Consider the following 18,592-nt stretch of genomic DNA (forward strand, 5'->3'; position numbering starts at 1 on the left):
AGTGACTGATTGTGGTATTAGGAAGTTATTTAACATGGATGTCCAGGCCTGGGGAGGGTGTTCTAAATGCAAATCTGGGAGCTGTCCTATATAAGTACAAATGAAAGACATACAAGAGGGAAAGAACTGAGTGATGGGAGCAGAAAATCTCAGGAAGTCACCTCAAAGTGTGCTGGAAGGTGGAAAAGCTCCCAAACTGCGAGAAAGCCTCTGGGTTTTGTGAACAGGAAGTCCCTGGTACCCTCTGAAAGCCCCCAAATGGAATGGCTTATCTCTGAGTTGTACATTTGTGAGTGACAAGCCCTGTGAGTGCATACATAATTCTGCAAGAGGGCCTCTTCCATATGGTGAGCTCAGTCCCTTGGGAACTAAACTGCAAAGCTACTATCTAGTTTTGTAAGGAAACAAAAGTCACGTGATTAAATTAGCTCGGGGAGATTGGCACCCACGTGCAAAGAATCAGGAGCCGGGTGTGCTCCGTTCCAGAAGAGCACCGCACGTCTCCGTCCACAGACGAGCCTCTGAAATGCTCAGCTAGACACTACCTGAAAACCTAGACACAGGTTTTCCCCACCAGGCATGTATTCGCTGCAGGCTCTGGGGCCCACAACCTCCAAGGTAATACTTCTGTCTAACAGGCTTCCTGAGTAACACCACTGCCATCATAAAATTGCTCTGGCGAACTGACCGGTGTAGATTCAGAGTGTCCCATTTTCTTTGGTTTCACAGGTTAAGATCTTCAATTCATTGTTTAAGGACAGTCTCAGAGGCCACTGAAGAGTTCCGGTTGTTGCCATTTTTGCGTCTCTGCTCCATCCAACCAATGTCTTTCCTGCTATGCGTGTTTACGGGTAACGAGTGGGCAGCAGGACGGGCTGTCCCAGGCTGCGTCTGGAGGCTGGTGGTTGAAGGCGAATGACATCAGGCGCGGGGCTGCGTCCCTGACTCAAGCGAGTAGTTATCATCAAATTCCTTCACGGCCACGGGCACATTGCAAACATACAGAAGGAGGGAGCTCCCCTAAACCCACCATGCGGCTTGGTTTAGTCTACAGCCATTGATCCTTGCTCTGTTCTCTCTTTCTCTTGTTCACCATAAGTGATGGGGGAAATGCAGCTGGGCTCCAGGCCGGGCTCAGCCAAGCCTCCTTTCCTTTAAAGGCAAGGCAGCTACATTCGTGGAGAAGGAGAGAGAATGTCAACCTCCACAGCCAAAAGGTGAGGCTGAAGGAATTCCATGTCTGTTAGCTTCTGGAATCTGTGACTAGGGGCCAAGTCACAAATTGCAGGCATGATCACACCTCATTGGTTTTAAAAACCACGTTCTACTTCTCGTGTCTAAGTAGTCTTCTTGGAAACCTAAAAGCGTGTCTGGGGGTTGGATGGTGAACATTTGTTGTCTTGTGATCTGGGGACAACAGCTGATGTCCTCACACAAAAAAATGCTGCTGGAAGGAGGCTGTGGGCAACACAGAAAGATCGCTAGGGTCTGGTCTAAAAGTAAAAGCAGAGCAACTTGACGGAAACCCATTGCAAACGTTCTGAATTCTAACAGGCTTTGTCCATATGGTTGATATTTGAGTTCTCTACGTGCACACTGCTGGTCCTTATGTTGGTACCACATCTGCTTAAGAGTTAAAACAGGTGTCCTCCCCAGCCATAAACAAGACTTTCAGAGGCGATGCTGGGGCCCCTGTGTGGGCTCTACGTAACAGAAACAGATCTCTGAGCGCCATGAAACTCCAGTTCGAAGGCTAGACATACCAAAAAAATAAAGATATCCAGGAGAACAAAGACTCTTAAGAATGTCATTAAGAAAGAATAACGAAATAATAAAAAGCAAGGGTCCTGTAACATTCAGTCCGTGTTTCATGATCAGCATGACTCAATCTGTCTTCACGTGGTGCTGCTTTACATTTAAAGTGTAACTAACTAAAAATAAGCCTCAAAATCCTAGATTTGCTCAAGTAGCAACACAGCCCTCACTTCAAATCGCAAATCATTTCTGACATAAAAAAAAAAAAATCGGCAATTGAGGACGTAAGAGGCCTTTCCCTCCCAAAGTGCGGGCTCTGATCCCACAATGTCATCACTCATATTCCAGTCCAGAATTCCCTAGAAATTCTTCCAGCACTTTCTATCAGACCTCCTGGCCTCTTGGTCCTAAACTCACACACCGTGTAGGGTAGGCAGAACAATGGTTCCGCCAAAGATATCTGCTTCCTAATCCACCGAACCTCTGACTGCACAAGGAAGGGGGATTAAGGTTGCTAATCAGTTGACCTTAAGACAAGGAGATTATTCTGGGGCACTGGGTGGGCCCAGCATAATCACAAATGTCCTTAAAATGTGGAAGAGGGAGGGTTAGAGATGTGATAAGGGAAGCCGGGTGAGAGAGAGGCTATTTGGCTGAGTCTGAAGGTGGAAAGAGGGGACCGCAAGGTGAGAAACCTGCCTGATCCCTAGAAGCTGGGGGAAAAAAAAGGAAACATTCTCTCTAGAGCTCCCAGAAAGGAAAGCTGATGCTCTGCTGCTGACCCCTTGAGTTTACAGCCCACTGAGGACCATGTGGGACTTCTGACCTTTAGAACTGTACGTCTGTGTCATTTTAAGTCAGGAAACGTGTATTAATTTGTTACAACAGCGATAGCAAACCGACCCATCCTGTCCGGGAAGCAGAGACAACCTCATCTCGGGGATGCAACCCCGATGCTAGGATAGGCAATGCCTGGGGCTTCTTTAGCAAGAAGACCTATTCATTTACTTTTCTCCCAGTTAAACTCCCAGCATCCAGCAGAGTGCTAGTCCTCAGAAAGGATGGTTATAAAATGGTGCAGCATCTTCTAAATTTGTGTGTGTGGTGGGGAGGAGGTACAGCTGGAGAGCAATGTAGCACTATTGTTAGAAACTCAGTCCCTTTTCTAGCGAACCTGCCTTAATATGACTTTAAAAATCTGTCTTTTCTGTTTCCCTGTTCTTTTCTCTTCAAAACACCCCTGGGTGCTTTGAATGTTTGGATAATCTTCAGCGATGATCTAAAGCTAGAGAATTTCAGCTGCCACATCGTGCAGATTTTTTGGACAATGCCTTCGACGGGATTCAGATAAGGTTTGATAATATTTAATACAACAGTCGTGAATTAGCAGGTGAAAAATTTAATGAGAATGCTAGGGCTTGCTTGGAAGAGCTGATGTAAGAATATTAATAGATTCTACATGGAATCGTACATGGGTTTTTTGTTGTCGGTGTTTGTAACTTAGTTTTGTTTTCATTAGAGAAAAAAATAGCAAGAGATCCTCTGAATAGGTTAATGCATATGGACCAAGGATGCTTTTAGGAAAAAGATTTTCAGGATCCCCTTGGAGTGAGGACACAACTCAACTCCATGCTTAGAGATAAATGAGGATGCGTCAGGCCCTATTTCAGCCCATCTGCCCCAAATATCCGGGAAATCTGATTTCTTTACCAAGGCACAAATCATGAGTCATCAGACAAGATGAGCGGTGAGAAGCCTTAAAACCCGGTGGTGGGATGTGACTGCATCAGGAGACACTGCCAGAAAATGGGATGGCCTGACCTATCGAATACAATTAAAAATAGAACAGGAACACTTACCCTCATGTCTCCGTTCACAGTTTTCGGTGTGTGGTTGAATGCATGTGCGGGGTCCTTGTTGTACACTTTGAGGAGCGATCTGTCCTGAATGTTCCTGGAATCAAAAACATCAATGACTATGGCAGATGAAAGGAGCCTTACTTTGGCCATTTCTTTTGCCTGCCCTGCAGAATCAGGTAAAAGACACCAACAGACAATTCAACTGTTGTCTACAGTCAACTGGGCAAAAAGTTCTTTCACCATAAAATGGGCAAAAATAAATAAGGAAAAGGAGAAAAGTGACTCCAGCTTTTCTTGCCCGTTTTTGTTCCTCAGGAAAGTATTCGTCTTTCCCTGCAGTCCTCCACCCACAAATATCAGTTAGCGTGGACTTTCTTTCAAGATCTGAGCAAGGAAAGCTAACACTTTCAATAAAGCTCCAATCCTTACACGACGTTCAAAGGGATTTGGTTAATATTTAAATATTTAATAGTTTACTTTGCCCAAACACCTGGTTTTCTGCTTATCTCATGAGTGCACACAAAGGAAAATGGTTTTTCCTTCAAACACTTTCGGCAAGGAACAGAAAATGTTATTTGCAGTCCGGGAAGAAAAAAAAAAAGTACCACCAAGATCAAAACGAGCATCTTTACGATGCCTTTTTTCTCCTTCCACAGTGGCTATTAAAAATACTCGTCTACGTACAAGTGGGCTGACTGGACGTGCAGAGTGTTCAGAAGGAATAGCAGCAGATCGAGTCTTCTGCTTGTCTCTTTCTCCTTCTGAGCCCGGCACTTAGAGCCCGGGAGTCGGTCATACCGCAACAAAGGACAGAAACCCCACATCTTGCTCAGAGCCTACCTTAGAATTATTTAAGAGCACAGGAATGTCTACGAAGTCCTTCTCCCTCCACATTCAGCTTTCATCAGCAGAACGGCCACCCCAAGCACTGTCAGCCCCGTCTACACTGCGTCCTTCCAATGCCGGCGCGCGGAGCTCGGGGATGTGTGTGCAGGGAGAGGCATTCCTTTCCTCCAGGTGCAGCCACACGTTCTGTGGGCTGATCGCAATCTCTGGGATTACTGGGTTATGTTTTGTTTTAAACGGAGTGGAGGATTCTTGGACTAGTCTTGCTTCCCTCCTTTAAGTATCTGTCAGTAATGGCTTTGAAGCAATGACTAGCCCAAGCTTGCAGGGCTGCTCCAGACTTCAAGGAGCTCGTTACGAGCCGGCGTACGGGGGAGCATGCAGCCCTTGTTATTAAAGGGGCTAGCTTACTATGAAGGCAAGAGCTCACAGAAGGTGAGGACATGGGGATTCACTAAAGGGACCCGCCCTCCCAGCTCCCGCTGTGGCTTTGTGGGGGGGGGGGGGTCACAAGTGACAATATGAAGAAAATGAAAACCTTACTTGAGCAGTGAACAAAACTTAGTGTGATTCTAAAGGTATTTAAAATACATGAAGTTGGTTTATGATTAATTTAGAAACAGGCTCATCCAAGATGAACCAACAGTAAAGGCCCAGACTGCATTTACCATGGCAACATTTACAACACGGAATTTCAACCTGAACGCTCCATAGCATTTCCCTAAGGAAAATATGAAGAACCCAACCCAGTGACGAAATAGTTAAATGTTTAACCAGTACACTCTCACTTCAAAAACACTGGATGTGAAAGGAAATTTGTCTCTGGGCTCAGAATATTGAAGCCATTGTCTTCAGTGACAATCTACATGGTCCACTTGTGGAGGGGAGAGAGAGAATCTATGTAATGTTGGTGGTGAGAATTTATTCTACCATTCATATAAAATATAATTGAGACATTTTATGCATTAAGCAAAGAGACAGAAGAATTCTTTGGAAAAGACAGACATAGGATCACCTAGCATAAACATTATATTCATCACCAAATAAAAACACTTCATCCACTGAAATATTTTTAGATCCATTTTCATAGGTAAATCAGAATACTGAAAAGTAAAATTAGCGACAAACTTATAAATCAATGACTTTCCCATTAAACATTTTAAATTAGATTTTAAAAACGACTTTCACAAATGTAAACATATTAACTGAAAATTATTGATGTTGAAAGAAAGGGTCCTGTCTTCTCTCAAGCACTATTTTCATCTGTTTTATCAACTGACTTTGCATCAAGGAGAATCATCTCAGTTCGAAAGTTGGGGGCACCTTTTCCCCTTTACCCTCCCTCCCATTTCTCTCTCCACAACCTCCTGTGACACTCCAGAAGAACTCCTGAAGGGAGCCCTAGCAGTAACACTTTGAGGTTTGGGAAAGGCTCTAGAAAATCATGACTCTATGCAATTTAAAAATGCTTGCATGAAAAAAATAAGTAAGTAAAAATGTTTGCATGGGCTGCGAGACAGTGGGGTCCAATTGTTCCTAATAACCTCATCAGGCTTGAGCTCCATAATCAAAAGTCACTTTATGCAGTTTCATATGGATTTATTATTACCATTTCTCTTCAGTCCTCTCACTGCAAAACACGGAAATTCAAGAAGATAGCTGTAAAACAGCATGCCCCTGTGAAAACGCTACATGGGACTATATGACCACAAACATACTCCTTAGATACACAATGTGATGACTTCATGTTTAAGTTCATGCTCTGTAAATTCCATTCTTTTTTGTGTGTGTGTGACAGGCTGATTAATAATTTATTTCAAAGAACAAACATGAATTTTCTGATACCCATGAATATTTAAACATGCTTTTTAAAGGTAGCAAGGTGGTGCAACAGACGTAACACCTATACCTTAGGGCATGCGTCAAACTTTGAAAGCCCTAAATTACTCATATACCTTGGCACACGCCTAAGTATGTCATTTGCGATCATTGTAAGATATTTATCAGTTCACATTTGTTATGCACTGGAGGCATACTGTTTAAAAGTGGTTTCTATTAATTTCCTAATGAAGAAACAGGGCATCCTGCTCTCCCCATGGGGAAGGGATCCCAAAGTCCAAGTTGTGGACCAGATCGGTTGGGCAGGGAATGTTCTGAGGGGATAAAAAAAAAAACTCCTCGCAAAAGGATGTGGGCAGTCAGGTCTGGGGCTGCGCTGGGAAATGAAGTGGCTGTAGGATCTTGAATAAGTCCCTTAACTTTTACGCATCTGAGTTTCCGGTCCCATAAAACGAAAGGGCTGAATTAGTCACTCAATACTTTTTAAGTTCTAAAATGTCTATGAGCTATACTAGCAACGCCTTGTTTGTGCCAATTCAAGTCTGGTTTGTCAGGCTGTTTGGCTGGGAGAGATCGGATGGGTCCCGTCTGCTCTAGACACAACACCATCATGGTGGATACAGATGCTTTTATTTCTGCACCCCTGCAGTAGCATGAATCCACCTGGCCTCATTTGAGGGTACATTCTCCTAGGGGCCCCGGAGAAAGCCCACCTAGAAAGTGAGATTTTTTGGTAAGGCCAGCTATTTAAGGAAAACATAGAGACAGAGAATGCTTCTCAGCCTCTTCTCTTATGGACAACAGCATTGGGTTCCCTGCTTCTACTCTAACCTGTTGGTGTAAATAATGGCCCAGTGGGATCACTACCTAACACGTTCAGAGTCTCTGTGAGGGAAAAAGCACTTGAGAAGGAGCTGGGAAAGTTCCAGTCACAAGCATGGCCTTATGATGTTGATCAAGCCTCTTCACCACCTTCTGGGCCTCAGTTTCCCCAACTCTTAAACAGTGGATTGGTTACTTCTTATATTCTTCTCAGAGGTAATAAGCAAAGATCTATGTGGGACAAGTCTGTCCTCACTTTTGTAAACCAGACCTTGTAAATGGATTATAGAAAAACAGGTCATGAATTCACACCTGGGTGAGATAAGCCTGCCAACCAGGGTAACAGATAGCTGTGCTTCCTTCGTGGGGACATGGAGAGATGAGGACTCACTACACACCAGAGCAATGCTAAATGCAGTATGGTGGACACACACACACACGCGCGCACACACACACACACACACACACGACATCACTACCTACCTTACATCATTTAGTTCATAATAGACATTTCTGCTTTCATCTTTGATGTAAATGGCGACACTGGGCGATTCTAGCATTTTCATGGTGAGCTGCTGTGGAAAGGCACTTACGAAGAGAGCACGGATTGTGTCTGCACTTGTGATTTCATTCGGCATCCTGAGCTGCTTGGTTTCATCTCCATACTGGAGATAGAGAACACCTGCATGCAAAATGAACACAGTTATCAGTCCCAGATCAAGACTCACGCAACATGCAGCAAAAGCTTAGCCACTTCTGTCTTAACACAGGCAGCAATGGTCAGGACAAGCTTGGAAAGCGTGTAACAAGAGATGTTCGTTTGGAATTTCCAAGGAATGCACTTTCTGGTTATCACAAGAATACTCACTTTTATTCTTTGGAGTCCAGGCAGGTGTTAAAAAGGCTAATTCCCAACTATTTTAAAACCAAAAGGACAAGAAGCTAACCTCTGGTAGCCTAAAGCAAAAGACAATACTTTATTCCCTTGAAAGGTATATTTAGGAATTTGACCCCATAGGGTGATTTTGCCCATGTTTTTCATTAGCTAACAACACAATCATTATAACGATGGGTAAGCTATATAGTTTAAGTCTTTGTAGTCCATTCAGAGACATTTTAAGTGGAAAGGCTACAATATTTCTGTGGCTCTAATACATATTTATTGAATGTTTATACCAAATGAAACTATCTACAAGAAAAGAATCTGACACCGCAATGTTTCAGAAAGAAAATGGAACAAGTCAGTTACATAAAGAAACACAGAAGCACAGGATTGTAGAATTTTAGAGTTCCGGGGGGTGTATGGCTTCCAATGAGCCATACTGCCTAGTATCCATGACCCGGGGGAGTGTAGTCCCTTCCCACATTGACTCTGGGCTTGGCCATGTGACTTGTTTTGATCAACGAGACATTAGCAAGTAAGATGCAAAATGGAGGCCTGGTAAGTGCTTGCACCCTAGACCTTGACCTCTTGATGTGTGGTCTTGGATGCTCCCTCACAGAACCAAGCTTCTGTGAGTCCATCTGAGCCACATGAGGAGGCCGCATGAAGAAGAATGAAAGCCCTGACTGACGGCCCCCACTAAGCTTCCATTCTATAGCCAGCACTACCGGCCAGTCATGTGGGTGAGCCACCTTGGGAGGAGAATCCCCAGCTCCAGGTGACCTGCCCCAGCTGCCATCACATGGAACCAAAATGTGATGCCCCCTTCCAAGCGCTGCCCAAATTACAGAATAAAGCCGGTAAGTAATTGTTGATTTAATTCACTATGTTTACAGTCACCTGTTATGCAAAAATGTATAACTGAAACAGGGTATCAAAGATCCTGACATTTAATTTGAATCCACTTCTTGTGAGAATCTGCTGAAGACAGACTAATATCACTAGAGTACGCTTTGGCAGGAGAGACTCAAAAAAAGAATAGAATATGACTTCTGGTTACAATAAGGCAATTTAGGTAACAAATTTATCTCTATCTCCTCCTGAAATTCCATTAAAGTGACAATGAAGAATAAAAAAGCACAAATCAAAGAATTAAAGGAACGAGAGAGGAAACAGTACCAGACAAGAAAAGGCTGACACCTGAGTCTTCAAGGGGGAGAACTCCAGATAAAACATGCAGGGCTAGGGAAGCTCCAGAAGCAAGACACCAGCTCCCTCTGAGGGGAGCAGTGCAGACTGAGTGGAAACCATGAGGCCTGACGGAACCTTCTTTTCTTTCTAATGGTTCTGCAACCTGTCCGAAGCTTTCTATCCCACTCAGCCAACTGACTCTCCACATCCACAGAAGAAGACCAAAGAGCCAGAACCAAACAGACTACATTCTGGCTCACCAGGCACAGGGCAGGGTGGGTGAGGTGCCTTCTCACAGAATGTTTGCAAAGGGGTGACCCTCAGTCAAGAAACTGGAGGAACCCCTCTAGGAAAGTTGACTGGCCTGTGAGAAAGGACCAATAAATAGATTTTTGAGGGTAATGCTCAAGTTCTGTTTGATCCTCATTGTGAAGTGGCCCAACCCATATATGAAAGCTTCCAGTTAGTATGACCATGCCTCACTCACGCATTTGCAGCCTACCCAGAATTAACAGACATTTCATTCAAGCCACTAACATGAGACACCAAAATAAACAGAAAACAGAAACTCAGAAATGATGAGAGAGTCCAAGAAAAGGGGAACATTTGGAAAGCAAGAGCAAGCTCTGGGAATCATGAGAGCAGGAATTAAAAATTCAGGAAGGAAGAGGGGTGCCTGGCTGGCTCAGTCAGTAGAGCATGTGACTCTTGATCTTGGGGTTGGGCATAGAGTTTACTTCACTAGAAAAAAAAATTCAGGGAGGAAGAAAAAGTTGATGAAATCTGAGAAAGTGGAGCAAAAAGACTAAGGAACAGGAGAGAGTGAAAAACAGTAAGAAAAACAGATAATTATTTCAGAGCATCCCAAGTATTACTAATGGGAATTTGGGTAAAAGAGATCAGGAAAAACAGAAGATTTACAAAAAGCATTATAAAAAAAAAAAATCTCCCCCAAACTGAAGGGCCTGAGATCAGAGACTGAAAAAGTTTATGAAATGCACAACATAATCAGGCTGGACACTGAGGCATCCAGACGGCAGGGGGGAGAACAGAAGATCCTCCAAGTCCCCAAAGGGTTGGGCAGAAAAGCCACAAACAAAGGAGTGGGAGCCAGAAAGGCATGAATTTTCTCAGCAGCAACCCAGAAACCAGAAGACAATGAGAAATAGCTTCGAAAATCCAGACAGCAATATTTTTGATCTACATCTATATTCATCCAGACCATCCTTTAGGTTTTTATGAAAGTCGGCTTCTCAGTGAGGCCTTCCTTCACTACCTTTGTCAAAATTTCAGCACCCATTCTTCCAAATACTTCATACCCCCCCCTCGTTTCATTTCTATTCCTCAGCATTTTTCGCATATACTATAATTCATATTTTAACTCTTGCTATTGCTTATCATCACTTTCTTCCTTTAGACTGTAAGCTTCATGAGGTCAGGGATTTTTTTTTTTTTAACTTTTTTGTTGTTGTTGTTCAACCACAGTACCCTGAGCACCTGTAGATACTGCTTGTTACACAGCAGGTTCTCAATAAATGTTTGTTGAGTGAATGATTTATCAGTCAGCCAAGAGGAGTGTTCATTTCGGGTCTATCCAAGCTACTTCATACAGCTTGGTAATCCTGTTCCCGATTTGTATACACATTAGAAATACTTTCTGAAGTGGCTGTTTCCTTGATTGGAGTCGTCCTTTTTTTTTTTTTATTATGTTAATCACCATACATTACATCATTAGTTTTTGATGTAGTGTTTCATGATTCATTGTTTGCGTATGACACCCAGTGCTCCATGCAGTACGTGGCCTCTTTAATACCCATCACCAGGCTAACCCATCCCCCCACCCCCCTCCCCCTAGAACCCTCAGTTTGTTTCTCAGAGTCCATAGTTTCTCATGGTTTGTCTCCCCCTCTGATTTCCCCCCCTTCATTTTTCCCTTCCTGCTATCTTCTTCTTCCTTTTTTTTTTTTTTTTTTTAACATATATTGCATTATTTGTTTCAGGGGTACAGGTCTGTGATTCAACAGTCTTGCACAATTCACAGCGCTCACGATAGCACATACCCTCCCCAATGTCTATCACCCAGCCACCCCATCCCTCCCACCCCCCCACCACTCCAGCAACCCTCAGTTTGTTTCCTGAGATTAAGAATTCCTCGTATCAGTGAGGTCATATGATACATGTCTTTCTCTGATTGTGGAGTCATCCTTTTGCACTGAGCATAAGCAGCTAAATTTCCCCTCGGAGGACATTCGGATCCTCAGCTTCTTCAGGGAGCTAGTTTTTCAAAATATCCACGCTGTTACACGTTCCTCAGACTCCAGAAAAATCCTTTCAAGTCTGTCTGATCACAGATCTTGCCAGTTTTTGCCCCAAATGGGAGATGCGGTGACTGTCCCACGTGATCGGTGATGCCACAGCTAACGGCCCAAACTACTCTTGAGGTCTGGGCCCTGACCATGCCTGGGCGAAGCCCCTGCCGATGGGCCACTTACAGCCTCACTACCGTCAAATATCACAGCCTCATTCCACCCAAGGGGCCTGGTTTTCATTCCTGCGTCCGCATTCTGTGCATGCGTGTGCTTGAAATCGAATTTGTAGACTCTGAGTGAAAAGAAATTAAAAAAAGGGGGCCAAAATGACGGTTACCTCAGGGTCTGGCTGGTACAGATGCCTGCTGGGTACACAAGTCCAGTTACAGATTGTGAAAATCCAGAGAAGACGGGAAAGATGGCTTTACGAACAGAGGAGAACAGTTTTCTACACTTGCCTCAGTTTGCTTTCTCAATTCAGGAGAGGTATTTAGAAATGCTTAAACTCAGAAGGAAATCTCTTAATATATGATGGCGGTTTATTGGCTCAGTGATGAGATTCAGTTCGCTCTGGCATTCTTTCCTAGCTCTGAGCGGTGCAGCCTGCTCCAGATTACGGGGGAAGTCTGAAGCACTTTGGCTCATACTGTCCCTTTTTATGAAGAAGGGAAGGGGACAGGGAAATGCATTTATAATGTCTGCTATGTGTCAGAAACGGTATGCATGGGTTTCACTTAATCAGCACAGCATCTCTTGTCAGGTAGGTATTATGGCCCCATTTCACAGAGAGGGAAAACAAAGCTCAGAAGGTCCAAGTAACTTGCTTAAAGTAAAAGCTAGTAGATCGCTAACTAGCTTATATATCCCATTCTGTGCATCCACAGAACCGAGGGTCTCTCCCTTGAAGCCTGTGGCCTCTGAAATCCTGCACTGAGCCACACCCATCTCCTCCAACCTCCCTTTCTGGACGCGCTTAGCTGTCCTCACACTTTTTGCCTGACTGTCTGCTTTGAAGATGTCGAAGCACGTGCTGAGGGGAGTGGGGGGTAGGCACAGAGCTCTGGAAGCAGCAGAGTGTTGAAATGAACCTCAGGACACTTGGAGCCCCTCTGAGAAGCCAGAATATTCAACAATTCTTCCACCTCAATGGCCCTGCAGAGGCAATGTGGATTTTTCACCAAGAACTCTTGATCACATTTTACCAAAAAAGTACACTTGGCAGGTCACGCTCGTGTGACACATCCTCAGAATCTTCTGGATCTCAGAATCAGTTCCAGAACATGGGACATCTTTCTCAAATATTCCTTACTTGATATGGTGTGCAAGAATTTTCACACTGTCACCTGGCTTGGACTGAATGTCTGTGTGTCCCTCCCCCTCCCAATTCTTATGTTAAAACCCTAACCCCCCAGGGTTGCTTTTCGGAAGTGGGGCCTCCGGGAGGTAATTCAGTCATGAGGGTGGAGCACCATGATGGGATTAGTGCCCTTCTGAGAAGAGACACAAGACAGTTTATTTTCTCTCTCTGCTCTCCGTTTCCCTGTGGGGAAACGAAGTGAAAACCGCCATCTGCAAACCATGAAGTCAGCCCTCCCCAGACACCAGATTTGCTGGTGCCTTGGTCTTGAACTTCCCAGCCTTTGGAACATTGAGAAATAAATGGTTTTAAGATGCTCAGTCTAGGGTGGGGCGCCTGGGCGGCTCACTCCTTTAAGTGTCAGACTCTTGATTTCAGCTCAGGTCATGATCTCAGGTTCCTGAGATGAAGCCCTGCATCGGGCTCCACAACCAGTGGGGAGTCTGCTTCTCTCTCCCTCTGCCCCTGCCCCCATCCATGCTCTCTTTCTCTCTCACTTTAAAATAAATAAATAAATCTTAAAAAAAAAAAAAAAAGATACTAAGTCTAGTTAATTTGTTATACCAGCCTGAATGGACCTGTCTCCTATTCCTGCCTTATTATCCCAAACCATGCCACATTCCCATGGCACTAGAGTTGTTCTGGAAATCCTGCTGTCCTGTGAACTTAGCAGGCACACTTAACACTGCATGCTGTGCCATCACCTTGGGTGATCTCTCTGCCAGCTTGCTTGGCCTGCACATGACCTCCTCTGAGCTATTTCCCCCACCACTCCTCCATCACTTTTCCACTAAGGATTGAGGAATTAATTTTTCTTGCATAAGTCCTCACATCGCGTTTTCCTGAAATTGCACGCATAGTTTTTAATTCCGCAGTATGATTAGCTGTATTCATCAGATGGGAAGATAGTAGAATATTAGGCACAAAGTAGATGCTCACGTATCTTTTAGCTGAAAAAAATTTAATTCTCCCTGTACTGTGGCCCAGTTAATATGTATGCTTGCCTTCTGGCATGCCTTCTACCACCTCCCCTAAATGACATTTTCCACAGGTAGGTGATGGTGACAATTCCAAATGACTTAAATTCCTCAGTTTCCCCAAATACAACTTAAGATTATGCAGATCAATATTTGCATTACGACTACTGCAAATGGCTAATGCCTTAAAAATATTAAGAGCTCTTATAGTACCTTCTGGTAGGAAACACACTCTTCAACTTACTAAGAAAAACATAAGTACTAAAATATTAACATACCTTCTTATACTTATCAAATTGGCAGAGGTCTTTACAATACAATAAACAATGCTGACAAGGGTCAGGAAAATGAATTTTCTCACATACCACTGTTGGGAAAATAAACTGACACCACTTCTCTAAAGGGCTACTTGTTAATAGATGTCAAAAGCCCTCTGAATTACACACATGGTTTGAGCCAGTAATTCCATTTGTACACATTTATGCACAAAGATATAGTGATGAGGATGCTCAACAGAGCATCATCTCTAAGAATAGTATGGGGGAATCCCAACATTAGGGGATTCATTTAATAAATCAATTCACTTAATAAATCTATTGACTGAATACTACCACTGTTATTAAAAGCAATTCTAGGAGAAGATGAGAAAAACGTTGTATTTTGTTAAGTGATAAAGTGTACTACAAAACAGAAAGGAACTTGATTTCCCCCTGATGGCAGTGATGGGTCCAGGTTTTGTATGGTCTGAAGCTTACACAGTTTTGAGGGACCTCTTTAAGAACAATAGTACAAGTTAGAAACATAAAATTCAGTATGAAAGTTAATTATTTGCCTGGTTCCATCAGGCTCATGGTAAGTCTACCTATTTGATGACTGTACACCAACATGACAAGACTGATTGTCTTTGGGTGATAAGCTCATGGTTGATAATGTTCTCTACGATTTTCTGTATCTTCTATTCTACATTTCCTAAAATAACTATGCTTTGATTTGATCATTTGAAAAGATAACCTCCACAGATCTAAAAAGACTGGCCAATTAGGGATTCTACTCAGTAAACTGAGTAATTTTTTTAAGCCAAAAGAGATGGGCTATGGGAGGCTGCTCCTACAGAAACTTACAGTGGAGTTGGCAGAATGTAAATTGGCATCTGAAATGGGAAAGACATTGGTACTGAATATAAACAAAAGATTCCAGTATAGTTAACATACTGGTGTACCCTTAAGAGACTGAATTCAAGAGTCTTTGGATTTAAGACAAAATGAATTGAGGGGGACCTGCAGGGATGCCTTCTTTCGTTCACTACATAAGCCTCTACAGTGTGCCAGGGCCTATACCAGGAATGGGAGGTACGACGGTAACCCTCTGGTCACCCTCTGTGTTCTAACCCCTCCAGCCATTCCATAAACGACACTGTTCTTTAGAAGTTAGCAATTCATACTTCACACCAGCTGACACTCTGTTTCAGACATAGCAGCGATTTTAAGACAAGTCTGCATGTGTTCTTTGAAAAGCTCAAGCATGCCCTCAGATGTCAGTAATGTTTTCCGTCCCGGAGAAGACCCATGCTGCTATGTCCCTTCCTATGGAGTAGCTTTTCAAGGAGGTGACAAAGCAGGCTGGTGACAGTTCCTTGTGAGGACGAACAAGATAAAAGAAAATTCATTCTCTATAGAAAGTCTGGATGCTCTTTAGTTTTGGAATAACCTGACTCTCAGATTTCAGTGTCTTTGTTTTGAGTAAACACCAAATCTTTGCGTCGTTATTTGGAAATGATGGTATCAATCAAACCTTTTCTTATTCCATCCAGATACCTGATATTTAAAGGCAATGTGAAACTTCGTTAAGTCTGTTAGCTAATTTATCTTCTAATAGTTATACTTGAGGAACTATGGAGACCCTCTGAGAGTCCCTATGGGAGAATCTTGATGAAAGGCTGAAAAATTCTAGGGAAATAAGTTGCAATTTTATGCCAAATTCTGGTTTAGAATGTGCTCTAAAGACCCTTAATTGTGGACCCACCTGTGTTAGCATCATGGAAGAACACGTTAAAGCAGTAAGTTTGTTGCAAGTTGAATGACAGAGTCTCGCCCCCTCAACAACCTGACAGACAGCAGTCACTGGACAGAGATTCTGCTTGGAGGCACTCATTCTTGACACAAAGTCTTATTAGGTTAGCATGTGACATGATAATACCATTGAAGTGAGCATCCCAAGGCATTTCTCTAAAAAAAATGCCTTGAAGAATCTGTTGATGACTTCTGGAATTCAAACTGTGTTGAAGTCATGAATGTGTCTGATGCTGATTTCTAGTACTGGGGCCATATTCATTCCCAGGGCATCTTACCGCCGTTTTCCATGGATAGTTACAAACGTGTCTGTGAAGAAGCTATAAAGCAAAGTCACTCAAGAACTTGCAGCCCAACGTCAACGGAGTCAATCATTTAATCTTAAAGGTTACTCCGCAATTAAGGCAGAAAGTGTACGAAAATGCTGTTGAGAAACACTATAATTGAGTATGGGTACCGTACAACTGTAACTGAATTCTCTCTTACACTTAAGGTGAGCTGTCAGTTAAATTAAACATCACGTTGTCCATTCATTTCATAAACTAGTATTCATATGAATAATAAAGTAGTAAGAGGAGAAACTTCAAGTTTAAATGCAAACCCCTAAATAAAATATTAGCAAAACCAACCTAGCAATGTATGAAAAAGTACATCACGACCAACAAGAATTTATCTCAGGAATATAAGGACTAGATAGTCTAGTCCTAATACAGTCTGCAATCAGAAGTAAGTAAAGAGGTGCCTGGGTGGCTCAGTCAGTTAAGCACCTGACTCTGGATTTCAGCTCAGGTCATGATCTCAGTGTTGTGCGATAGAGCCCTGAGTCCTTAGCATGGAGCCTAAAGCATGGAGCCACTATTAAAATTGTCTCTCTCCCTCTGGCCCTCCCCCTATTCGCACTCACTATCGCTCTTTAAAAAAAAAAAAAAAAGGAAATAAGTAAAGAGAAACTATATATGATAATCTTGACCGTGTCAGAAAAATGTTAAGAAAAATCCAAAACACATTTATATTTAAAAAAAAATTTAAGAATTAAAGAGAACTTTCTTAACTTGGTGAAAGGTAGCCAACCAAAAACCTCAAGGAAGGGTAATGCTTAATGATGAAAAATGAGAAGAATTCTCTTTAAAGTTAGATTTTTGGGGGGGCACCTGGCTGGCTCAGTTGGTAGAGTATGCGACTCTTGATCTCAGGGTTCTAAGTCTGAGCCCCATGTTGGGTGTAGAGATTACTTAAAAATAAAATCTTTAAACTCAGGTTTTTTTGTTATTGTTGCATCTGAAGTCAGTCTGACTAGCATCGTTAATACAAGAAAAAGAAATAAAAGGCATATGAATCAGAAGGGATAATCAAACCTGTGATTATTTTCAGGTGATCTAACAGAGAATCCATGGAAACCTGCAGACACTGTTAGAGCCAATAAGGATTCAATATGACGGAATGATACAAGATCAATATATAGAATCAACAGCAACCCCAAATACCAGAAAAAAATAGAGAATGCAGTTTAATAAAAATATAGAGCAACAACATGGCAATTTTGAAGAGCAACAGTAAGAGGGAGTCCTTGTTCTACCAACTATCAACACTATTAAAACTGTGGTTTGGGCACAGGGATAGAACAAACAGAACTATGGAACAAAACAGCCTGGAAAAAGACCGAGGTTTTATGAAAGCTTGATATATGACAGAAGGGGTGGTACAAATCAGTGGAGAACGTAACAATAAAAAAAAAAGAAAAAAAAAACAAATCAGTGAAGAGATTACTGTTTAATAAATAGTATCAGGAAGACTGGTTCTCCAAATGGAAAAATAAAAAACAAACAAACAAAAAACCAAAACAAACAAAAACCTTTCCTTACACCATAAGTAAAATAAATTGCCGATGGACTAAAGACCTGTATGTGAGAAGTTAAAACTGAGATTTGAAAAACAAAACAAAACAAAACAAAACAAAACAAAACAAAACATGGTGCTGTCTCCCAGCACATCAGTATAGGGACTTTTTAAAAGAAATAAAAACCAAAAGCCACAAAAAAATCTGCTTAATGACACTACATTAAAACGGATATTTTTACTGTACGAGACATTATCAACAAAGTAAGGAAGACAAACCACAGTCTGGGAGAAGTTATTTACAACTCGTATGCTCTACCAAGGATCAGTATTCAGAATAATTAAAGAACCTTATAAATCAATAAGAAAATAGAAAATGGAACGGGCAAAAATAGATATCCAAAACTGGACACAGAAAGGCAACTCATAGAGAAAGAAGCACCAGGAGCCGATAATCATAAAAGGCCCAGCCTCACTATTCATTATGGAAATAAAAATGGAAACAATGACATACTATTTCATACCCAACCCAGAGGCAAAAGTCAGTAAACCCAAGAACTTTAAGTACCGGCAAGGTCACGGAAATTATAGTCTGCTACTCAGTGCTGGTGGGAGACCTGGTAAAGCTGAAGACGTGCATCCCGACCCCCGGCTACTTCTTTAAATTATCCATCAGAGAGAGAAATCTCACATGCAAGCCCTTGTTCTAGGATGTTCGATGCAACACCACTTCCCACCAATTTGTTCTCAGTGGTTTATTCATACAATGGAACAATAAACAGCGCTTACAATGAATGAACTAGAACCACATCTATCAACAGGAATCAATCTCAGAAACATAATTTGAGG

At 42.4% G+C, this 18,592-nt stretch overlaps 1 protein-coding gene across 15 annotated transcripts in view; it reads right to left on the reverse strand.

The window, feature by feature from the left end:
• The window catches only part of KIAA1217 (KIAA1217 ortholog), a 703,089-nt gene that overhangs the window by 87,752 nt on the left and 596,745 nt on the right, over window positions 1–18,592 (reverse strand). For all 15 annotated transcript variants that reach the window (XM_027594700.2, XM_027594699.2, XM_027594709.2 and 12 more), the window contains 2 exons: window positions 7,605–7,803; window positions 3,615–3,708 (listed from right to left, as the gene is read on the reverse strand). In XM_027594700.2, coding sequence (XP_027450501.2) covers window positions 3,615–3,708; window positions 7,605–7,803 — 293 coding nt within the window. The remainder of the gene's footprint in view (window positions 1–3,614; window positions 3,709–7,604; window positions 7,804–18,592) is intronic.

The sequence above is a fragment of the Zalophus californianus genome, chromosome 9 (genome assembly GCF_009762305.2).
Source record: "Zalophus californianus isolate mZalCal1 chromosome 9, mZalCal1.pri.v2, whole genome shotgun sequence".
Taxonomy (NCBI): domain Eukaryota; kingdom Metazoa; phylum Chordata; class Mammalia; order Carnivora; family Otariidae; genus Zalophus; species Zalophus californianus.